Source organism: Aspergillus viridinutans, assembly GCF_018404265.1.
Source record: "Aspergillus viridinutans IFM 47045 DNA, scaffold_6, whole genome shotgun sequence".
Classification (NCBI taxonomy): domain Eukaryota; kingdom Fungi; phylum Ascomycota; class Eurotiomycetes; order Eurotiales; family Aspergillaceae; genus Aspergillus; species Aspergillus viridinutans.
Genome location: NW_025091222.1, coordinates 166,402 through 186,910, shown reverse-complemented (window position 1 = coordinate 186,910; position 20,509 = coordinate 166,402). Strand labels below are relative to the sequence as shown.

The 20,509-nt window shown below is 50.2% G+C and overlaps 9 protein-coding genes across 9 annotated transcripts; 4 read left to right on the top strand and 5 right to left on the bottom strand.

Moving 5' to 3' along the window:
• Positions 1-1,033: 1,033 nt before the first annotated feature.
• Positions 1,034-1,659, top strand: Aspvir_007931 (uncharacterized protein; the record flags this gene model as incomplete). The annotated part of the gene is made up of 2 exons (XM_043271107.1): positions 1,034-1,118; positions 1,184-1,659. 2 exons carry the CDS (start codon positions 1,034-1,036, stop codon positions 1,657-1,659), a joined length of 561 nt encoding a protein of 186 aa, XP_043127042.1.
• Positions 1,660-3,248: 1,589 nt separating this feature from the next.
• Aspvir_007930 (uncharacterized protein) lies at positions 3,249-3,782 on the bottom strand (the record flags this gene model as incomplete). Its single annotated transcript, XM_043271106.1, has 1 exon — positions 3,249-3,782. The coding sequence occupies one exon, from the start codon at positions 3,780-3,782 to the stop codon at positions 3,249-3,251; it is 534 nt and encodes a 177-aa protein (XP_043127041.1).
• Positions 3,783-4,027: 245 nt separating this feature from the next.
• Positions 4,028-5,488, bottom strand: Aspvir_007929 (uncharacterized protein; the record flags this gene model as incomplete). Its single annotated transcript, XM_043271105.1, has 1 exon — positions 4,028-5,488. The coding sequence occupies one exon, from the start codon at positions 5,486-5,488 to the stop codon at positions 4,028-4,030; it is 1,461 nt and encodes a 486-aa protein (XP_043127040.1).
• Positions 5,489-5,801: 313 nt separating this feature from the next.
• Positions 5,802-7,553, bottom strand: Aspvir_007928 (glycoside hydrolase family 13 protein; the record flags this gene model as incomplete). The annotated part of the gene is made up of 1 exon (XM_043271104.1): positions 5,802-7,553. The coding sequence occupies one exon, from the start codon at positions 7,551-7,553 to the stop codon at positions 5,802-5,804; it is 1,752 nt and encodes a 583-aa protein (XP_043127039.1).
• A 1,241-nt stretch (positions 7,554-8,794) lies between these two features.
• Aspvir_007927 (MFS maltose permease MalP) lies at positions 8,795-10,441 on the top strand (the record flags this gene model as incomplete). The annotated part of the gene is made up of 1 exon (XM_043271103.1): positions 8,795-10,441. The coding sequence occupies one exon, from the start codon at positions 8,795-8,797 to the stop codon at positions 10,439-10,441; it is 1,647 nt and encodes a 548-aa protein (XP_043127038.1).
• Positions 10,442-12,028: 1,587 nt separating this feature from the next.
• Positions 12,029-14,481, bottom strand: Aspvir_007926 (uncharacterized protein; the record flags this gene model as incomplete). Its single annotated transcript, XM_043271102.1, has 11 exons — positions 12,029-12,406; positions 12,472-12,526; positions 12,582-12,846; positions 12,903-13,020; positions 13,076-13,193; positions 13,245-13,375; positions 13,433-13,581; positions 13,639-13,769; positions 13,833-14,143; positions 14,200-14,287; positions 14,342-14,481. 11 exons carry the CDS (start codon positions 14,479-14,481, stop codon positions 12,029-12,031), a joined length of 1,884 nt encoding a protein of 627 aa, XP_043127037.1.
• An 876-nt stretch (positions 14,482-15,357) lies between these two features.
• On the top strand, positions 15,358-17,023 carry Aspvir_007925 (uncharacterized protein; the record flags this gene model as incomplete). The annotated part of the gene is made up of 6 exons (XM_043271101.1): positions 15,358-15,699; positions 15,754-15,826; positions 15,905-16,143; positions 16,210-16,398; positions 16,477-16,866; positions 16,964-17,023. The coding sequence occupies 6 exons, from the start codon at positions 15,358-15,360 to the stop codon at positions 17,021-17,023; spliced, it is 1,293 nt and encodes a 430-aa protein (XP_043127036.1).
• A 921-nt stretch (positions 17,024-17,944) lies between these two features.
• Aspvir_007924 (DUF3632 domain-containing protein) lies at positions 17,945-18,976 on the bottom strand (the record flags this gene model as incomplete). The annotated part of the gene is made up of 3 exons (XM_043271100.1): positions 17,945-18,396; positions 18,452-18,509; positions 18,563-18,976. 3 exons carry the CDS (start codon positions 18,974-18,976, stop codon positions 17,945-17,947), a joined length of 924 nt encoding a protein of 307 aa, XP_043127035.1.
• A 488-nt stretch (positions 18,977-19,464) lies between these two features.
• Positions 19,465-20,091, top strand: Aspvir_007923 (uncharacterized protein; the record flags this gene model as incomplete). The annotated part of the gene is made up of 2 exons (XM_043271099.1): positions 19,465-19,613; positions 19,704-20,091. The coding sequence occupies 2 exons, from the start codon at positions 19,465-19,467 to the stop codon at positions 20,089-20,091; spliced, it is 537 nt and encodes a 178-aa protein (XP_043127034.1).
• Positions 20,092-20,509: the final 418 nt, after the last annotated feature.

The window sequence follows — 20,509 nt, the reverse complement described above, 5'->3', positions numbered from 1 at the left end:
AATTAGAAAACCATGCCCTTAAAAAGAAGGGGGATGGGCATAGATATAGTTAGACTTGGCTTAACAACCTTTATTTGGCTGGCATGTGGCCCTCAGGGAATAATCAATCCCACTCCGTACGTGTTCAGGCAATGATCAGATCCGGGACTGCTCAGGGAGCGACAAGGGCACGCTTCGGACCGAATCCGGACACGGAAACGTACGCTTTCTGCAGAAAAACAGTTTAATAGTAATGGAAGGAAAAGCCGCTGTTCGGCCCCTCCAATTCCACCATGCTAGCTGAGAGTCTGAGACATTGGTGGTCGGATTTCTCCGGTCATTGATCACGCCGACCCATATTTTCTTTCCCTTATCTTTATTGATTTTCCCTTTCTATGACTTGATAAGTTTATGACACGGGATTGGTGGAAATCGGGAAGAAGTGAAAAAAGACAGTCAAGACAATAAATATCGCCTTGAGAATAATGAATACTGCATGAACAACATTTGTTTCAGGATTGCTTATGATTAGAAATTATTTCTGCATTTAACTACCTAGTTAGTTAGGTCCACTACAACTTGTGATCACTATGTACCAAATCAAGATTCTCACTAGTTGATTAACAACATACATTAATGATTAGCTAATAATTATGAACTGCCGACTAAGGGTATTCAACCAATAAGAGGTCAATCTAGTACATTCAGTCTCAGCTTATGGCTCGACTCGTGGGGTCTGAGGCTTACCAAGGCCTCTGCATCTTGACTGACTCGACCCTCATCAATGATTGCTGTCTCAGCTCATATCAGCTAATAATTTGATATGGCGCCTAGATTCGCCACTGGGAAGTAATATAGATTATGCTAGCAAGAATACACATGTGTCCTTTTACTAGGAGAACATGGAGTAGAGCAAGGGCTTCAGGCATTATATAAATAGAGACTGTACGTTGCTATCCAGGCTTCTTGAAGGTTCAACGACAATCTCCAGCAGGAACAGCATTCAAGCTCCAGCAATCCGAGACATCAAAATATCTTCTTACTCGTTACCATCATGCGTCTTCCGCTCTCGGCCCTCGTTCTGCTTGTGTCTGCCGAAGCCATAGGTGCAGCACCATTTCAGCCCGCTGGCCCAAAGGGTGAGCAAGTCTTGCGAATCCAGCGAAGAAATGAAGAATTGTACAGATTGTTGATTGGAATTTAGAACGTGCAGCACTGCCCGAGCCCTCGGCTTCTCCGTCTCTTGTCAAGCGTTATCAAAGCTTGGAAAACGGGCTGCAATTCTATTCTGCACTCGCATACGACTACACTACAGTCCAATCCGTTACCCTTTCCGAAGCCAACGATGGAGAGGTGCCTCCAATCGGCCTTGTATATTTAGCTAGCTTGGATGCCGAGAGAGACATTATGGCTACTGCTGGAACAACTGAAGGTACATTTGCAACGGGGTCTTTCGCGGTTGGGGGTGTGCACTTCTGGTGGACAATCAATACAGGCCAGTACTGGAATGTCCTTGGTCTCCTTCATCACGTTGGCACCGATGTTCTCGCCACAATGATGGCGGATGCAATTCAGACCATGGCAGTGGAGGATAATTCGGAGATCTCTTGGACACTCCACAACACTGATCCGGACGGCGACAATGTTTATATGGGCAAAATAAAATTGGGCTGTTACTGAGGTGACGTTTCCAGCGGCTACAGTTTTGCAGCGAAATGTTACTTGGGAAATTTTTCTCCCTAGCAGATTTGAGTTTATTCATGGCCAGTTGAACCTCTTTGTGCGTCGTTTCCTGGAAACGGGACAATATTATGGTATTCAAGACGTCTGACGAAGTTAACAATTAGCTAGTAGTTTAACTTAATAGCCTCTATAAGCACCTTAGTCTAAGCATTACAGATGCTTTTAGGCATTTAGTTATCATATATAATATTAAACGCCTAGTTACTCATATTAAATATATTTCTTAGCATATCACTTACATGCTTTCTATTTATAATGCTATTGAGAAAACTAAACTAAAATACCTAAGCAGGACTGTAGGATAGGATATAGATTATGAGTATAGAGAACATTATTATATAGTATAGAGAGCATATCGATTTGGATGTTAGGAGTAAGATAGGCTAGCCTCATTAAAAGTACCTTATGCGGCGCATTCTGGCTAGCACAGTCTATATCATCGATGATTCATCGTTTGCTTCTATAAAACGGTCAGTAGTTGAAAGGACCCGCTGCGCCAAGCAGTTCGATGTCAGGAAACGGCCATTCAATGCCCGTGATCGGAATCGGGAATATCCCCGGAATCGGTTGGCCCGATCTGCTGCTTTTCCCCCCCGGGAAAATGCCTAAAGCAGGATAAGAAATGCGTGGACACTAATGCATTATTTCAAACGTCTATGGCTACCTAACTTAGATAAACATGGGCTTGACTAAGCCATCACCCTAATAGACACGATGGATGCGTGAAGAATTTTCAAAATGTCCCGTTCATGAGATTGGGTCGTCCGAGGATAGGTTTTGCAAAGTTGCCAGTCTTGATTCTCTGCTTACAGCCAGCAGCATATTTGACAACAAGAACGTAGATATTCTAGGAGCCATGATAATTGGGGCTACAAAAATACTTAGCAGGTACATCCATGCCACTGTATTGGGCAGATGTAATGACGGCACCCGTCCGGAAGGGTGCAGAATATTGGGCGTATTCAAGGGGAAAGAAGAAGCTAGGAGAGTTAGAACGGCAAGGGGATAGTTCTTATATACTCAAGGTCATAATGAGGGCGGTGATTACAAGACAGCATATCAGGAGACCATACTGAAAATAGTAAAACTAACCAGAACAGGAAATTCACAGGTCCTCACATTATAGTGGAAATCATTCATGTAGTTTGGCTATGGTTAAGAGTACAGTTTCAATGTATTTCCCTCAACATACAAGAGGATAGCTTAAAAGGGTAAGAAAGACTGTCCGAATTCATAGGACATCTAACCGTCCCAATGATATATAAATCCCAGAAAGTCCTTCTAACAAGGCAGCGGAGCAATACTCAAGATACTAAACCTTCACCCAAATACGTAGTAGGAGATGGAGATCATCGACGACTAAAATATGGGGGGATAGGTCCCTTCATTGCCGGAAGAACACCATCTTGAGGAATAATACAGCAAGCAAGAGCCTTCCAGCAAGTACGTACAGTCGCACTCCGAATGTGCCTGTTATCGGTATCCTCATCACCTCTCATAAACTCCGAATTCTCCCCTCCAACGCCTTATCTTTTCCTCTTGTTCTTCGGCGCAAATGACTTTGCAGCCAGCCCTTCCCATTTCTCGTCGCCAAGGTCTAATCCCCGAGAGTTGATCAACAAAAGGAAGCGCTTGTCCTTGTCTAATTGCTTCAGATTCGTACCAAGGCCAGCGGCCAGAATAGGGGCAAGGTCATGAGCAGCGCAAACCCGAAAGTCGCCGCTATCGACCCGCTTCTTGTTGCGTCGTTCGAGCCGCTCCTGCAGCTCTTGCTCGATGATTTGGGCCAATGTCTTTCCATGAACAACGGTGTTCTTGATAGCGGTGGCTTCGTCGTCGTTGAAGTATGGTGATCCAATGTAGGAGACATCGGTCACAGTCTCGAGACGCTCGCGGGAGTCAGGCCGCTGGTTGAAGTGCTGTAGGTCGTACAATAGAACGTGCAATCGGTACCAGAGTGTGGGGAATGTGGTGCTGTTTTGGAGGTCGGCGATGGAAGACGGGTATGCTGTGTTATTATCCTGAGGAACAGAGCTGCCTGGGGGTGGTGAGATGGACATGTTGATACGAGGAAGTTTGTTTGTGAAGGGGGTAGGATGTGTTGTAGTTGACGTAGAGGTGGTGGGTCACAAAGTCCTGCTCTGTTCCATGGGACGCTTATGTCGCAATAGTGGTACTGCATACTTTCGCACATGCGTTTGTTGCTTCAACACTTCCTTCGTCGTAGATAGATCAAGACGCAGAGGACATTATAAAACAAAGGTATAATTATCATCATGCAGACACGCCGAAACATATGCATTCATTATGACTCCCTCCCACAAACCAGCTGCGACGCCACTTCGATATGCGCAAACCGCTGCCGGATGAGATGCAATTTCTCAATCAGAATCTTCTTGGAGACCTGCTGCAAATTCCGAAAGGAGAAGATGACGTCCTTCAGAAACAAAATATCATCAATCCGACTAGTAGTTTCCTCGAGCGTCACCTGTGGCCCATGAAGAACCACATCCGCGATCGTATTGATAATCTCCAACAATTTGCTCAGGATCGACGACCCGTGGATCTGAATCGTGTTCTGTGAGATCTTGGTGAGGAACTGGCGTAGTTGGCAGGATAGTCGGAGCGGCATCTCAAGCGACAGCGACGGACATGAAGCATGAGATGACAGCAGGCAGTTTGACATGGCCATCTGCCAGAGGAGAGTCCGCATCCACTGGCGCGTCACGACCAGATCCGCCTGTTGCAGATCCGACAGCATTGAGACCTCGAGTTCCCATAGCTCGTCGTCGAGCTCCCGATGTTTTTGCTCGACCCATGCAACCGTCACCTGGCTCCGATCACCGATCCAGAGGCTGATAAAGGTCGGCTCCAGCAGAAGGAATGTCTTGATCACCTGGGTCCAGCCCTGGGAGATACTGGGATCGAGGCTGGGATCGTCCTCGGGAAATTGCGCGTATGGGGACAACGTCGCGGGAGAAAAGTGAAAAATGGACATGAATCGTTCATGGATGAAGCATAACCAATACAGTCGCTGCCGCCGTGAGCGCTCGGTCAGGTCAAGACTGGCCATGACGGCTTTGTCTTCAATCCGTAGGAGGTGTACCATGCTGATTGCTTCGCTCAAGTAGAAGAAGCCCAGGTCATACTGTCCCAGACTCATGTAGCACATCTGGATGTACACGCTTGTGACAGCCCGAAGGATAGACGGTCGGAAACCCGGGAGCAACGGAGTCCGGAGCTGGATAGCTCGGCCGGCGAGCTCGTTGATCTGCTCCGACACATGAGACGTCGCTGCATTCGACTGTGTCAGGTCAATGGTGACACCTGTAAAGGCATAGACAAAGGCAGCGTGGTCTCTATCTGTGGCCATCTTGCCAATGGACTCGCGGATCTCCTCATCCGTCATGATTGGATTGAAAGGATACACATAGGCCATGTATTTTGGGATGAGACTATGCAGATAGGAGGTCGATAGTGCCACCGACTTCAAATCTTGGAGAGACGAGGGTGGGACTAGCGTGGACGTCGAAACATGTTCGCTCTTGAGGTGCCGCACCGCGGGAATTTTGTATTCAGAAATGACAGTCCCTCGACGCAGAGCATTCTTTCGCGATCGCGAGCGTTGATTGTCGCTATACGTACAGAGCAAGTCCAGATGCTCACATTGCTGACACCGGTGTTGGCCATTGCAGCGGACTTTCCGTCTTCTGCATGGATCGCAGGCTCGGGAAACCTGGGTTTTTTTCAACCGTGTGGTATCCATCTCGGCGACTAGCAAGCAGACAAGCCTGATGACAGGATCTTATCTCACTGTCTCATCTATCAGTCGACCAAGTCCGGCGTCCACACATTAGAAGAGCAAGACGCCCAGTGGAGCCTCCCGTCGAGAGTGTCAGCTTGAAAGTGCCGAAAATGGCCATGAAATCTTACGAATGACAACAACGCCAACCCCACATGCTGGGGAAGTGAGGCTATACTACTTTGGGTATATGCCTAGGCTATTATTTGCACAGAACAAATTATTTTAGTCAAAAGGCTATGTAATTGGCGCTAGTACTATTTGGATATGTGTCCGCTCAATTGGGTATAGCCCGAACTTCAAATATGCGGCCCTCATATGGTTGCAACTCCCACTCCTCGCTCACAGACTTGCCAATGTTGCTAAGCAACAGCTTTGAATCCCGGCCCTGGAGCTCCATGGGCCTCCGGAATGGCTGTGGCTCTTCGGAAAAGTTCAATACGACCAGCATACACTGCTCTTTGGAGGCCTTGAGATAACTGAAGATTTTCTCGTTTTCCTGGTCCAAGAGCTCGAAGATGCCAAACACGAAGAGATCAGCGTGCTCCTTCCGCAGCTGGATCATCTGCTTCCAGAATGAAAGGACGGAAGATGGGTCGTCTTGTTGTACCTGCACGTTGACCTCCTTGTGATTGTCATGGGGACGCATCCACGGCTTCTTCGAGGACGGATGAGAGAACCCGGCATTGGCTGCTGCGCTCCACTGCATGGGGAGTCGGGCGTGGTCTCGAGCCAGGTGTTGCAGAGCCTTCATGGCCGTCTTCATCTGTACGGGGTCGTTATTCGTCATTTCGCGCACCATCTGATAGTACTTGGTACTATCGATGTCCTTGTATTCCTCGATAGGCCATTCTTCCGGGGCATTGATCATGCCGATTTCCTGCCCTTGGTAGATAAACTGCGTGCCGGACAGCGTGCACTGGAACATGGCAAGCATCTTTGCGGATGTTTCGCGGAGTTCCGGCGTCCTGTCCGAGCCAAAGCGAGAGACAGAGCGGCCTTGGTCGTGGTTCTCGATGAAAACCGTGGTCCAGCCATCGGTTCCCTTGAGGATGTCCTGCGTCCGCTTGATCGCCGCCTTGAGGTCGGGCAAGGTCCACCCTCGCGGCGTAGTCAGGAACTTGTACTCTTTGCCCAAGCCGAGGTCTACGACATCAAACGAGAAGACCATGTTGAGCTGCTTCTCGGCGGCCGAGACATACCGCAGCACTCCCTCGAGAGTATGTGTCTCTGGCAGCTCGCCAACAGTCATGGCGTCGTGCTTGGCCAGCACTTCGTTCATCTCGCTCAGATATTCGTGAATGCGCGGACCGTTGCAGAACAATGAGAAGGCGACCTGGGTGTCCGACTTGGGGTTGACTATGGGGGCATCGGGGTATGATGGATCCTTGCTGTACATGTTCACTGTATCAACCCTGAAGCCATCCACACCTTTTTTGAGCCAGAACTCCATGGCTGAAGCGTAGACAGCCTGACGTACTTCGGGATTCTCCCAGTTGAGATCAGGCTGTTCGACACAGAATAAATGCAGATAGTACTCCTGTGTTGTCTGGTCCCATTCCCAAGCACTGCCCCCGAACACACTGCGCCAATTATTCGGGGGTCTCCGATCGCCATTGGCGTCGTACTTGGCCGGTCTCCAGATATACCAGTCTCGCTTGGGGCTGTTTTTCGAGGATCGCGATTCTTTAAACCATTTGTGCTCGTGCGATGTATGGTTGACCACCAAGTCTAGGATGATGCGTAGTCCGCGGCGGTGACAAGCATCGATCAATGTCTCCATGTCCTCCACGGTTCCATAAGGAGGATACACCTTCTCGTAGTCGGAGACATCATAGCCCATATCGTGTTGCGGACTGTCGTACATGGGACAGAGCCAGACGACGTCTACCCCTAGGCTAGCGATATAGTCGAGTTGCGATATGATACCGGGGATATCGCCGATCCCGTCATTGTTTGAGTCCTTGAAACTGGCCGGATAGACCTGGTAGATGATAGCATTCTTCCACCATTTTTCAGCGGGTGACATAGTTACAAGTCTTGATGATATACTTGGATGAATGACCAAGTCTTGATGATATACTTGGATGAATGACCAAGTCTGGAGTCACTATCTAAGAGATGCGGAGGCTGGTCGGAGAATGTGCGTACCATCGAGATGTCCCGAAATATATAAACATGGAGTTATGGTGATCAGCCACCTTGATCGACAATCTTGCCAGTTGTCAACCCATTCCAACCACTCTGATTGATCTCAAGTCGGACCGAGTTGATAGTCCCATTGCTTTTGTGTCAGCAAACATGCCGCGTTATCGTTCTATTCTCGTCCAACGAGTCAGACCACAAGCCAGGGAGTGTTTCTCATGATCAGCCGAGCACAGCAGCATCCGAGACGCGTAACCCCATATCCCCACTTCTGTTTCCATTGGCTGGGTCTGATTGGTGCTCATGTAATCTATCCCGTGTGATTGATTCGTCCAAGGTCACCTAGTGTGTAGGTTGCCCCCGCACCATCTTATTGGATACAGCGACTTCCCCTCACAGAACAAGCGCAAAGGCTAAGCATGCTTTAAACCACTTTCAGTTAGAGGGTGCATTAGTGCCGAGAAGCGAAACCAGAGTCGGCCCGACATTCTACCAATAACACCCTCATTTCCCGCCTCCCGACCAAATCCGTCCCGGTGTGAAAATTTGGTCGCAATTTGGGGCCATCAACGGGGGCGAATTTCAGGGGAACTCCAGGAGTAAAGACTTGTCCAAACTGCCGCTTGGGTCTCCTTAGTCCTTGGACTCGTCTTATGGTCTGACTTGTCTTGCGATCACTGGTCACTGGTCACTGGTCCATGTTCTGAAGGACACCTCATTCCGGATCGATAAAATCTGGGGATATCGGGGGTCCGCGACAATCCGGGGAACCCTAGAGGTTACCAGCTACCCCACATCTCATCATCCCATTGCCATTATCCCCTTCCAGCTTGCTGCCAGCCTGCCACACGCCTTGAACCGTCAACTAAGCTCGGGACTTGTGTGTCAAGGGCCAATGACCGCCATCGGACCGAATGGTCTGACTTTAAGGCTTGCGAACGGGCCCAGCTTCTAGTATAATTCTCTAAATTGTTGCCCCCTTGGACTCTGCGGTGCGAGCCAAGGCGCTCGTCCTGTATAAAAGCCCGCACATCCCTTGCGGCGCCTTTTCCTGCCTTCTCTCCACAGGCCTGGCCTTGCCTGGCAATTCCAACACAGATATTCGTTATTGACTCATCATAAACCATGGAGGTAGAGAAATCAGCCGGAATCGAACATGTGGAGGAGGAAACTGGCTCGCGCAGGTCTGATCCCCAGCCTGCGAGCCACTCGGATCTCATTGCCAACAGTGAGGCGCAGGCGGCCCTCGACAAGGAACACAGCATGACACCCTGGCAGGCACTAAAGATCTACCCCAAGGCCGTGGGTTGGTCTATTCTTCTGTCCTGTGCCATCATCATGGAGGGCTACGATGTCGTCCTGATCGGTTCTTTCTTCGCCTACCCTCAATTCAACCAGAAGTACGGCCATATCATGTCGGACGGAAACTACGGTCTCGCCGCCAAGTGGCAAGCGGCCTTGACCAACGCGATGAGCTGCGGCCAGATTATCGGCCTGTTCATCAACGGCATCGTTTCGGAACGCTTCGGGTACCGGCGGACCCTCATGGCTTGCCTGGCCGCGACCGTCGGGTTCGTTTTTATTTTGTTCTTTGCGCCAAACATACAAACCCTCGTAGCCGGCGAGCTGCTCATGGGTATCCCCCTCGGCGTTTACCAGACCCTCACCGTGACCTATGCGTCGGAAGTATGCCCTGTCGCTATTCGAGGCTATCTCACCACCTACGTGAACCTGTGCTGGGTCCTAGGTCAACTGATCGCCTCCGGCGTCCTGAAAGGGCTAGAGGAGCGTACGGACGAGTGGGCCTACCGCATTCCCTTCGCCATCCAATGGATCTGGCCCGTCCCCATCTTCATCGGCGTCTTCCTCGCCCCAGAGAGCCCCTGGTGGCTCATCCGCAGGGACCGCAGAGACGACGCCGTCAAAGCGCTCGACCGGCTGGCCGTAGCCGGACACCCGGACTTCAACGCCGAGGAGACCGCCTCGATGATCGTCTACACCAACGCGCTGGAGAAACAGGTCGAAACAGGCACATCCTACGTGGACTGCTTCCGGGGATGCGACCTGCGCCGCACCGAGATCTCGTGTCTCGTCTGGGCCGCGCAGAGCCTCTGCGGCGGCGGGCTCATGGGCTACTCGACCTTCTTTTACCGGCGTGCTGGCCTCGCCGTCTCCCAATCCTTCACCATGTCGCTCGTCCAGTACGCCATCGGCGTGGTGGGGACCTTTCTCTCCTGGGTGTTGCTGACCTACTTCGGTCGTCGCACGTTATATGTCGGCGGACTGGCTCTGCTCGCCATCGTGCTCTTCGTCATCGGCTTTATCTCCATCCCTCACTCCTCCCCCGCCATCTCCTGGGCCACCGGGTCCATGCTCCTCGTCTACACCTTCATCTACGATTCCACCATCGGTCCCGTCTGCTTCTCCCTCGTCTCCGAAATCCCGTCCTCCAGACTCCGCACCAAGACCGTGGTGCTAGCTCGAAACCTCTACAACGTGATCAATCTGGTCTCGGGAATCATCATCCCGTACATGCTGAACGTGGACGCATGGAACTGGAGAGGCAAGTCGGGGTTCTTCTGGGGCGCGCTGTGCACCTGCTGTTTGGTCTGGGCGTTTTTCCGCATCCCCGAACCCAAGGGTCGGTCCTATGCCGAGTTGGATATTCTGTTTGAGCGCAGGGTCCGCACCAGGGAGTTTGCGACTGCTGAGACGGGGTTGGTGGACGGAAGAAGCGATCACAAGGTTGATGCACTCGCTGCTAGCGTATGATTTCCCGAACGGTTCATTTGTACCGATACTTTGTGTCCGATACTTTGTGTATATGATGATCTGGAAGAGGGTTGAAGCGCCCAGAACCAGAAAGCACTAGAGTCAGCCTTAGCCTTGCGCGCGAGTACGCGGCCAACAACAATTGGATATGATTTTTCCTCCATTCCGTGGTAGACTACTATTCTGAAGACATTAACAAAGTAATGGTGCTCTCAGTCACAAAGGTAGAATGCTTGAAGCTGCTCAAGTTGTCCTCAGATTTTTAATCTTGCCATCTTGGCAAGGCGTTGGCCAAAGACAAAGCCAGCCCCTTCGTTCTTTCGCACCAGGTACATATTTGAGCCTCTTGAACTGCGCGTTGGCTTTCCTTGATCGGACGGTTCCCCTGACTAGAAACAGCATTTCTATCTTCAACGGCCATGTAGTGCAGTACTAGAGAAGGTGGATGGCGACCAGAGTAAGCAACAGGCTCTCCCAGCTCGTAAATCCAATCAATACAGGTAATTTACAAGCTGTTGGCGCTGAAAAAGTGAGGCTGTGCGAGAGCGTATTTCTATTGGCGCTTGACAAGGTCAATCTTTTCATTTGCGCCAGCAGGGACTCGCTCCAGGACAACTTTATGCGCCAATAATCTTGATCCTGACATTTGTTTCGTCAACAAAGTTACAAAACCCATCGGACTTTGAGCTGGATTCTCTCCTGTCTTATGATTGAACTAAGACCTGCGCTTGAAATGTGCGGAATTCTTGAAATATCAATGGCAGACTTCGTACTGGCGCTCTTCTCGTAGAACGAGGATCAGTGAATTCCCCTTTTGAAGTCAATGATATTTTTTGCTAGTTAATGTCCACCATTGAGCAAGACGGGGCTAAAGAGAGAAATATTATTGACAAGGCTGGCTCGGGCGCTCCAATAAATGACAATGAGCCCCTCACAGCCTTAGTCCACTGGATTCCAGCAATCAATCAATTCCAATCGTCGGATCTCGAGCTCAGTCTCGGTGGCAAGTATCACACCGATCTGGCAGTCGAAAGCGGCTATTTCAGATGATGGTTCCCCGTCATTGAAGAATTTTGTACTGTAAGCTAGCTGGACTGTTCGAAATGGTTTGGAGGAGGGAATGAGGGGAATTCTGGGGGGAGGGGGTGGATGGTTCGTGAGGTTGGGTTGGGGGTGGGGGAACTTTCGTGCACTTGGTGGAGTATGCTTAGGGATGGGCTGTGTTTTAATGTTTCATGGATATTCTGCGGATGTGTGCTCAATTGCCTGGTTGCATTGAGGGCTCGGATGCAGAGATGTATTATATACTATCTTTTGGCTAGTTGAGATATGATGGAATGTGTTCCTGACTGTGCTTGAGACGCCAGAGTTAAACCGTTACACGGCTCTACTCAACCTGAAATAAAGTGTGTCTGGACCTAGTGAAGAAGTATAGCATATAAGAAGACTCTTTGCTGTGAATTCATTGTATCGCACAAATCATCATGAATCAACTGCAAGGACATACCGACTTCAAATATTCTCGAGAAGCCTCGAGTTAAAACGCCTGCAAGTCCCTAATCATATAGCAAACCAAATCTTGAACCTTCAAGAGAAAACCTTCCGGTCCTTCTCCTTGTAGACATAAATGATATAGTAGATCCTCTGCGCCTCACTCAGTTTCTCCCACGCGGTGGTCGAGTCCTTAATCTCCAGGAGATCATAGTCAGCTGAGTGTTCCTTCTTCAGCCACGCATTATATCCCGTCTTGTCAGCATCAGACTGATAGACCTTGTTGACAATTTGCATTGGGATCGAGCTTGGTGGTCCCGCGAGCAGATTGGTCGCCTTGTCGATGAGCTCTGATTCAGGAATCTCCCCATTGTCTGGGATCTTCTCATCGTTCTGATTGGGGAATTCCACCTTGTGCGCCATGTTGGGATCGATGCCGTCGATGATGCGAACGAGGGACACGGTTTGCGATTGCTGGTACATCGTAGTTCGTTAGAGTGGAATCCCTTGAGCGGGGATCCGTGCGAATTGAAGCTTACTTCGGTGATTCTCCAGTACCGGTAATCTTTTACGGTTGAGGCCCACGCCGATGGGCTTTACGACAGTGAGCTTATATGAATATTCTGACAAGGTTGAAGCTGGAACTCACTTGGAACAAAGCACGGTATCTCCTCCGCGAGCCTCCCACGTCAAGGCGGCATTTCCGATGGTTTGACCGTGGCCAGTCGTTGTGGTGTCGCTGGTGGTTTTAGCGTAGTTCATCCCAAAACTCACTTGGGGCGATGCGAAACTGAGGCCCGCGGCCTTCTTGGTTTCCTCTTTGGCTGCCTCGAGTTGCTCGTCGGTTTTGACTCGGACTTTGCGGCTGCTGCGCAAGAAACCGCCCAGTACGACTTTTGTTGGGAATGCGTCGCCTATTTCAACGTATGAGCTATTGACTTAGTTTGGAACACGAAAGAAGACCAGTTACCGTAGTCAGTGATGAATTGGACCTTGTCATAGTCGCTCTTGATGTTCTTGATTGCTTCCTCGCACTCGTCGGACAGCTGTAAGTACCGTGGGGATAGGTCTATGGCTACGCGGGGAAACTGCAGCAGGGTTAGTGTTTCATGCAACTCACTCGAGAGCTATGCGAATGCATACCTTGTAAGCGACCTCCAAAGTGAAATCCGTTTCTTCTTTGATACTCTTCTTGCTAAAGGAATTCTCGTCGGAGAGTGCTGCAGACGCAGAGATCGATTTGCCAAAGGGGCTCCCGCTCCTACACGATGTTTAATCAGGGGTATCACACAAGTGGAGATTCATGACTGACGCATTCGCTTCAATAGCGGTCGAACTGAATCCTTCCCGCGCCATGGACCGTTGGAAAGCAGTCCTGGTTTCTGTGACGGTGACTTTGGAGTCGTCATCGACGTAGAAAGAAGGAATACCTGGGACGGTGTTCTGTTTGGACCCATGTCAGTTACCTGTGGGTTGTGGCTATGATAGGGTCCCACAAACCAAATATTCCTTTACTACTTTCTTCCCGCCGCTGGAGTTGTCGGACGCCTTGTCCTGTGCTTTAGGACTCTTCTCCGACGATGGAGCTTTCGCTACTTCCCCGAGATCTGGAGAGGGTGCCTGAAGCGGACGACGGATCGAGAAGGCTTCTGTCATCAGCATATAATGGCACCTCGGTGATAAACGGGGTATCTTAACTGGCATACCTCGTTTAGGAGCCTTAACCAACAGCCCCGTTCTCGGCATATGGATGTATCCATGCAGGATCCGGTTATTGAACAGAATATTCTCCCACTGCATTTCCGTCAAATCAGCAGGTTCCGTGTAGTCCTTGGAGCTGCATTGTTTCAAGGCAATGTCAGCATTTCCGGAATATGTTAACTTTCTCCAAACAACTTACCTAGCTGCCGTTTTGTAATCCTGCTGCAGAGATTCCAGCTTCCCCATTAATTCGGCGGTGTTCCCGAGTTGACCGGCATCCACCCCTTTACCTGCGCTTCCAAGCAGGTTTCTGAGGTCAGAGATCACATTGGATTGCGGGAGGTTCTCCTGTGGCTTATTCGCCAGGGCCGTGGAGACGAGGTGAACCGTGACGAACGGAACACCCTTTGGCTGAGGCTTTTTGCCGGCATCGGAAGCTGGTGCTCCCGCTGTCGGCTCGGTGGACTTTGTTTCGGTGGACGTTGTCTCAGGGAAAAGGCTGGCAAGGTTCTAGAATAATCGTGAGCTAAGCTTATACAAATGTTTCTAGGAAAGATGGGTCATACGTCAGGGGTCAAATGTATGTAATCCTTGAGAGACGTGCTGTCGGAGAGGGCGTTTTTGCCATTTGTGCTGAAGGCGTACTTCTTTGGGCTAAAGACATGTTAGATTACAGTTGACGGCGGTCACCAAGAACGTCTGACACACATGCGGCAGAGTCTCCTGAGGCTGGACAGCGTCGCTTTGTCTTGGTCGGATCCCAGCGTCTTGCTAGAGATGGAAGGAAACGGCTGGCCGCCTGGGCTTTCGATCTCAATTTGGAAGTCGGGGAAGCCAGGATCTGTCATGATGATATCTTGGGGTCGTTGATTGATGAAATAAGATGATGGATTGTTTTCTAATGCTTTTAAAGACTGTATGGCCTCACCAGGACCTCTGTCAACCATATATATATGTTGCCAATAGGTGGTACGGAAACGGACACATAGTATACGTCACTTCAAATGAAAGGATTAGTATCTCGTAATGCTTCGATGAGACTCAATTTTGAAACCATCTACCCACTTAGCTCCGCAAGGATCGATCGATGCGACGCATTGACATCTTCTGCACATCATGCTGATCCTGACGCTAGCTTAATGGCGGGGCTAGATGGGGTGATAGGGCATTGGTCCTGTAGTCACAATCCAATGATTGAGCCTTGGTTCACTCCTACTTTGCGACCCTGTCATGAGTGTCTTTCGCGATGGCGTCAGGAGCGGCTGGCTTTCAATGGTCAAGCGCATACACCCCTGCTGAGTGATTTACTCCGCCAATGAGCGCGAGCTCGCTGTTGTTGATGCATTGAAGGCATGGTATCACGGCCTGGAGGGGTCAACACCAAACGGAAAGGGGACGGTCCGGCGTACTTTATCAGGCATGCAGATATTCAGCACAAGACACGAACCGCCATTACGTCAACCCAGTCAGTCAAGAGCTGAAACTTCAGCTAGCCACTCAATCATTATCTCTGGGTCTCCACCCGAGGTCAGAATGAGCGCATACGAGCATCGGGGACTATCTGGTCGGCCATCTACAGGGGTTCGAAATTTGTCCAGTAGACGTGCCATTGCCTTTGGATCACTGTACGGTGACAGGTCCCCAGCTTTCGGATGTTATATAACGACCTTCAGCTTCCCTGCTCTGCGTCCAATCTTCATAGTCTACATTCATCCACGTTAAACATGTCGACCGACTGGACAAATGACCCCCAGGCAGCCCACAAGGCTCTGCAAAAGTCTCTTGAAGACCAGTTTGAAAAGTTCCCGGATCGCTTCCTCAAGGAAGGAAAATCGGATGGCAAGAAGACTTTCAATGGCGACAAGAGCCCATTCTACGGTGCGAATACGAATCCCAGGTGGAATCATTATATCTCCAATGTCCGGGCTGACCCAAGGATCCCTTTAGCTATCCAAGCATACGTATGGTGTGGAATGCTCTACCCCGACAGCGATGCAGAATTCCGGAAGAAGCTCCCAGAGTCCCGATTCGAGCCATTGGAGAAGGTCGTCCCCAAGATCTATGAGGTCCGACACCTTCCCCGTCTGCTTGGAAAGCATAGAATCTAACCACGTATACAGGACACCAAGGATGCCCTGGTGTCTGTTTCCGACTCGTGCCACAGGTTCAGCAAGGGGCCCATGGAACCGGTTTGTGGGTTGCCCGTATCCCGCATTGCGATTCTTCATCCCGCTTCATTGAAATTTCCTGACTGATCTTTCTGTGTCCCAGTCTCGTACTCCTCCCTAGTGAAGAAATACGCCACAAACGCCAAGACCTCCCTCGGAGCGGAGGACGGCCTCGGCGCGCAGCTGAAAACGCTAACATCGGACAAATACAAAGGCAGGGATAGCATTGACAAAGATTTCGAGGCGGCGAAGGAACTAGCGAAGGAAAGACTGGAGGAGCTCAGGGCTGAAGCCAAGGAGAAGGAAACTCAGAGTGACACGCTGCGGCAGCAGCTTCAGGATGTGAGTTTTGTCTTGGTGCTCCATCGCAGGGACGAACTTGTGTCTGACATATCGGATGGATAATAGTTCCTCAACGAGACCGAGGGCAATAAAACGCGGATCACTAGCCTGCACGAGAAGTATTTGAGCCCAGTGACCGATTCTTCGGGGAAGCAATACAGCAATGCAATGGTTTACTTGAACCGGGAATTGGCAGACCTGCAAAAGAAACTTAAGGATGCCCGGGACGAGGCGGATAAGACTAGCAAGGAGTTGGTACGTTCAAGTTGAGATACTAGCGCATTTACACATTTTGGAAAAGTCGCTGATTCCTTGATTGTTTCGCCTTCTCAGAAAGACCGAGGAGACCCTAAAGGTTGGAAGTTCTGGGCCACCTTCTTCGGTGGCGCTGGGGCTGGTGTGGACCTGTACCTGAAGCTCCAAGACTTCAAAGATGCGTCGAACAAATGGGCCACCAAGAATGCGGAGACGGCAGCTGTCCAACACTGTCAAACTACAGTCACAGCATTGAAAGACCAAATTGATGAGCTGGTAATCAGAATGGCCAAGGCAGTCGAGGGGATCCGGACGATCCAGGACACCTTCCGCCACCTGGGAGAATCCCTGGACCCTGTTATCAAGGCCATCGACAAGATCGAGAAGGGCACGAGCTCACCATTGGCGGCTATACGGAAATCCAACATCAACCATGGTATTAGAGACGCTGTCACAAAATATGACGAAGTAGGTGGTCTGCAATCGAGTGGTTGTTGATATCGCTATTTGGCTTGGTTGCACAGCATGCGTTTCCATTGTTCACTGGGGCTAACAGATCCATTAGATTATCAGGGAAGCCGAGGAATTCGCGAAAGCAGTTCGGATCAAGGTCACGGATGCGTAGACGCGTTATGTCGGTGGCGATGGAAGGGTGTGCTTTTGATGTTTTGTCAATGTCTATAGTGTCCAATTGCCAACACTGTCGATGGAATATGATTATTGACGTTTTTCAGTTTTGGGCATCCAAGGCAAACCCTCAGTAAACTATTTATACAGTAGTGCGACAGCGGTGATGTCTGTGTCTGGCTGAACTGTCTGCAGGCCAACGTCGGCGGCGAGACCCTGATGCAGACTGACGCAGTCAGCGAGAATTTCAGTTAGTCGCGCGACGCATTGCCCAGAGGCTGTGATGCTGCTGGAGGTCTGGCTCGGCGTGTAATGCACTTGAACTGTGTCGGAAAGGCCGAAGCTGTCAACTGGACTTTAGGAAACTCCGCATCACAAACCAGCCAGCTCGGGGTGTCCGTCTAACTTAGGTGGAAAGCCTGGAGAGGCAAGCTAGGGTTCTTCTGGGGCGCGCTGTGTACCTGCTGTTTGATCTGGGCGTTCTTTCACTCCCTAAACCCGAGGGTCGGTCGTGCGATTACCAAATGTTTCATTTGTACTAGTCCTTTGTGTATATGATGATTATTTGGAAATATGGATGGACATATGTATGTCTGCTGAGCCTTCAATCCAACATTCCTCGTCAACTTCACCTGTCTGAGCTGGTGAAGTTAAGCCAATGATACCTTGAATGGCTTGATATCACTGGGTAGCTTTCGTAGCCTTCTGTATAGGAAACCGTGGAACTGAATTGTTTATTCTATCCATACTCGCACGTTGCCTCGTCGAAGTCTGAATAATCAGCGGTCAATGAATACGTCTTGCAATAATCTAATAACTAGCATGGTCAACGCTCTGGCAGTCCACTAGGTCCACCGGGTATTAAGTAACTGGGAATATGCACTCCAGACGAAGCTAAAAAGCAAGCATCTAGCTCAATCTAGAATATCATACTCGCCTCGAGTGCCTCCATCAAAGTTGCCGCTTTTGTAGACACATTCCTACATTCATCACTCATGCCGCTGTCCTCTCCAGCCGCTTTCCTGAACCTGTCCTTCCAGAACCGCCATCTCTTCAAAGAAAGCGAAGCGTCGCCAAAATATAATAGACCGGGTTCCCAGCCCTTCGTATCCCCCATTGAATTCGGGCATAGGACATGCTTGAAGAGCTCTTGTCCGTCCCAGAGGATATACTGGGCCGCCGCAATGATCTGCTGATCTCGCATCCCCTTGAACGAGGCACTCCAATGTATCGGCTCCGCAGGATTCTCGAACGCGTCGCGCAGAGTCCAGATGGCAAAGTCGGGTTGATGAGGTCGGATATGCGTTGATGCTTCATGTGCAAAGAACGCGTTGAGATTCGGCCACTCTTGCGGCGCGTCCTCGCCAGGGCCTGCATTAACAAGTTACTAACTGAAATACGGCGTTAGTTAATGACATTTACGAACCATTATACCAGTCGCGCAGCGACTCCTTGAAACGCTGGCCGCGCATGTACAATACATTCTAGCACTGTGTCAATGATCGCTGGAATAAAGGCCTTTTTCATGCCAACTCACCGATTCAGATAGCTCGGTTGTGAGTTTCGGCGAGAGAGTAAGCTCCTCCATGAAACGGGCCAACTTGATCTGGGACGGATGGTGGTAGGGTATCTGCTCGGCAAGCTGCAGTACGACTTCACCGACGTCCCAGACTTCTGTTGACAAGGGCTCCTTCTCCGGCAGCAGCGCGAGAATCCAGTGGACGGCGGAGTCAAGAGACGTCTTCGTGTCAGGCTGAAGGTAGTCGTTTAGGATTTGGAATACCTTCTCTTGACTGTAATCCGTGGTCCCGACATATCTGTATCCGAACTCATGGCCGTCGAATCGGGATATGGGTTTACTCTCTGAAGATACGGGCGCATCGGTGTCAATACTATCCTTTGGTTGGTTTTCCTCTCCCCAACCTCCGAGCTTGAGGTCGAGTTTCGACATGTCGGATCTGGGGATTGAGAGTACTGCGATATCAAGTGTGGTTGAAGAGTAGCGAGTGTGTTGATGGCGGGGAACCATCGTCTGAAATAGCCGCTTCTCGGCCACTTGGATCGGTGTAATACTAGCCGCCGAGGCTGAGCGCGAGATCCTACATTTGGAGTTGATTGAATGCAATAGAGTGCAGTAAACCCTGGTCAATTAATGACGCCAGACTCAGCCTCGTCGGCAAAATCTAAGCTCAAGTCGACAACACGTTTTCAACGATAGGGTGAGGGCATTTGAGAACCAACCCGCGCGGCTATCAGTTTCAGAGATGACCAGATCGCTATATTTGAACACGCCCAGAAAAATTATGCTGCATGACCTCCTAGGGGTCAGAAAAAGTACAGCATGGAGTTGGGATAGGTTGGTTATAAAGGGGACGTCGCTTCCATGGAGCGTAGTGTACCTCCTAGTCGCCTTGATTCAGCAAATGTTTCCATGACAAGATGTGCTTTTCCGATCGGTCCCAATCACCAACATTACAGCCAAAGCCAGTGCAGCCGAAACCCGTCGAGAAGCCGCAAGTACGGAGGCAGCGAACTCGGACGGACCCTCTAGAGCCTCCGCCAGAGGACCGGACCCGCGCCAGGCAAAGGTCAGTAGCTGCGAGGACCAACCAAGACCTTCATTTTCTCATAAAATGTTATTCAGGCGTACCATATCAATCGACCTTCTGAAGCCCCAGAGATAACTTCCCAAACGTTCATCACGTTCGCCTGCGCAGCAGCGTCGAAGAGCTCGTGAGCAACGCACCCTACCCAACCGATCAAGCTCGCCGGAAGAACAACAAGAGGAGACCCAAAAGATACAATGACCAGGAAAGGCTTTTTCGGAAAGGAAGCTTCTATGAGTATCCGACAATGGAATACCCCTACAAGACGCAGAACAGTAGGGGCCAGGCTTACAAGATTGTCAATGGCAAAAGAATCGACGCGGATCCTTCATTTACTCGAACTATCACTGATCGACACAAGAATGTGCAGGGTGTCATCTATCATCCAGAGGGTAGGAAAAGCGACTTTGTAAGAGCGCAGCAAATCTACAATTCTCGGACCTACGGGCCGCCTGTTTGACTGTTTGGACCTGGTGTACTGGGCAGTCTGGGATAGTGGCTTGACCGTATGCGAGGTATCTACGGTCCCTCATAATTATTGTTCTTGTAACTTTCCAACTCTATCCAACTTTTTCCACATTCCTCCAGGAGGCAGCTTCCAGTACGGATAGAATATTATTCAATTCGAGCTTTACTATACACAGGGGAGCGACACCAAGCCACTTGAAGCCCAAAACAAGCCACACATCGCCTCGCTAACATTGGTCGTCTTCGATGGTCCCTCACCTGCTTGCTTTCTTTCCGTGTCTGTCTCTCTCACCGGGTCGACTCGGCTCGTATTGTTGCTGTCACGTGTTAAATACGAGGCTGGTCTGGAATGTTATTCTTGACATCAGTCCATCTCCACGGCTGTCTCCATTATAGACTCTCCACTCTCG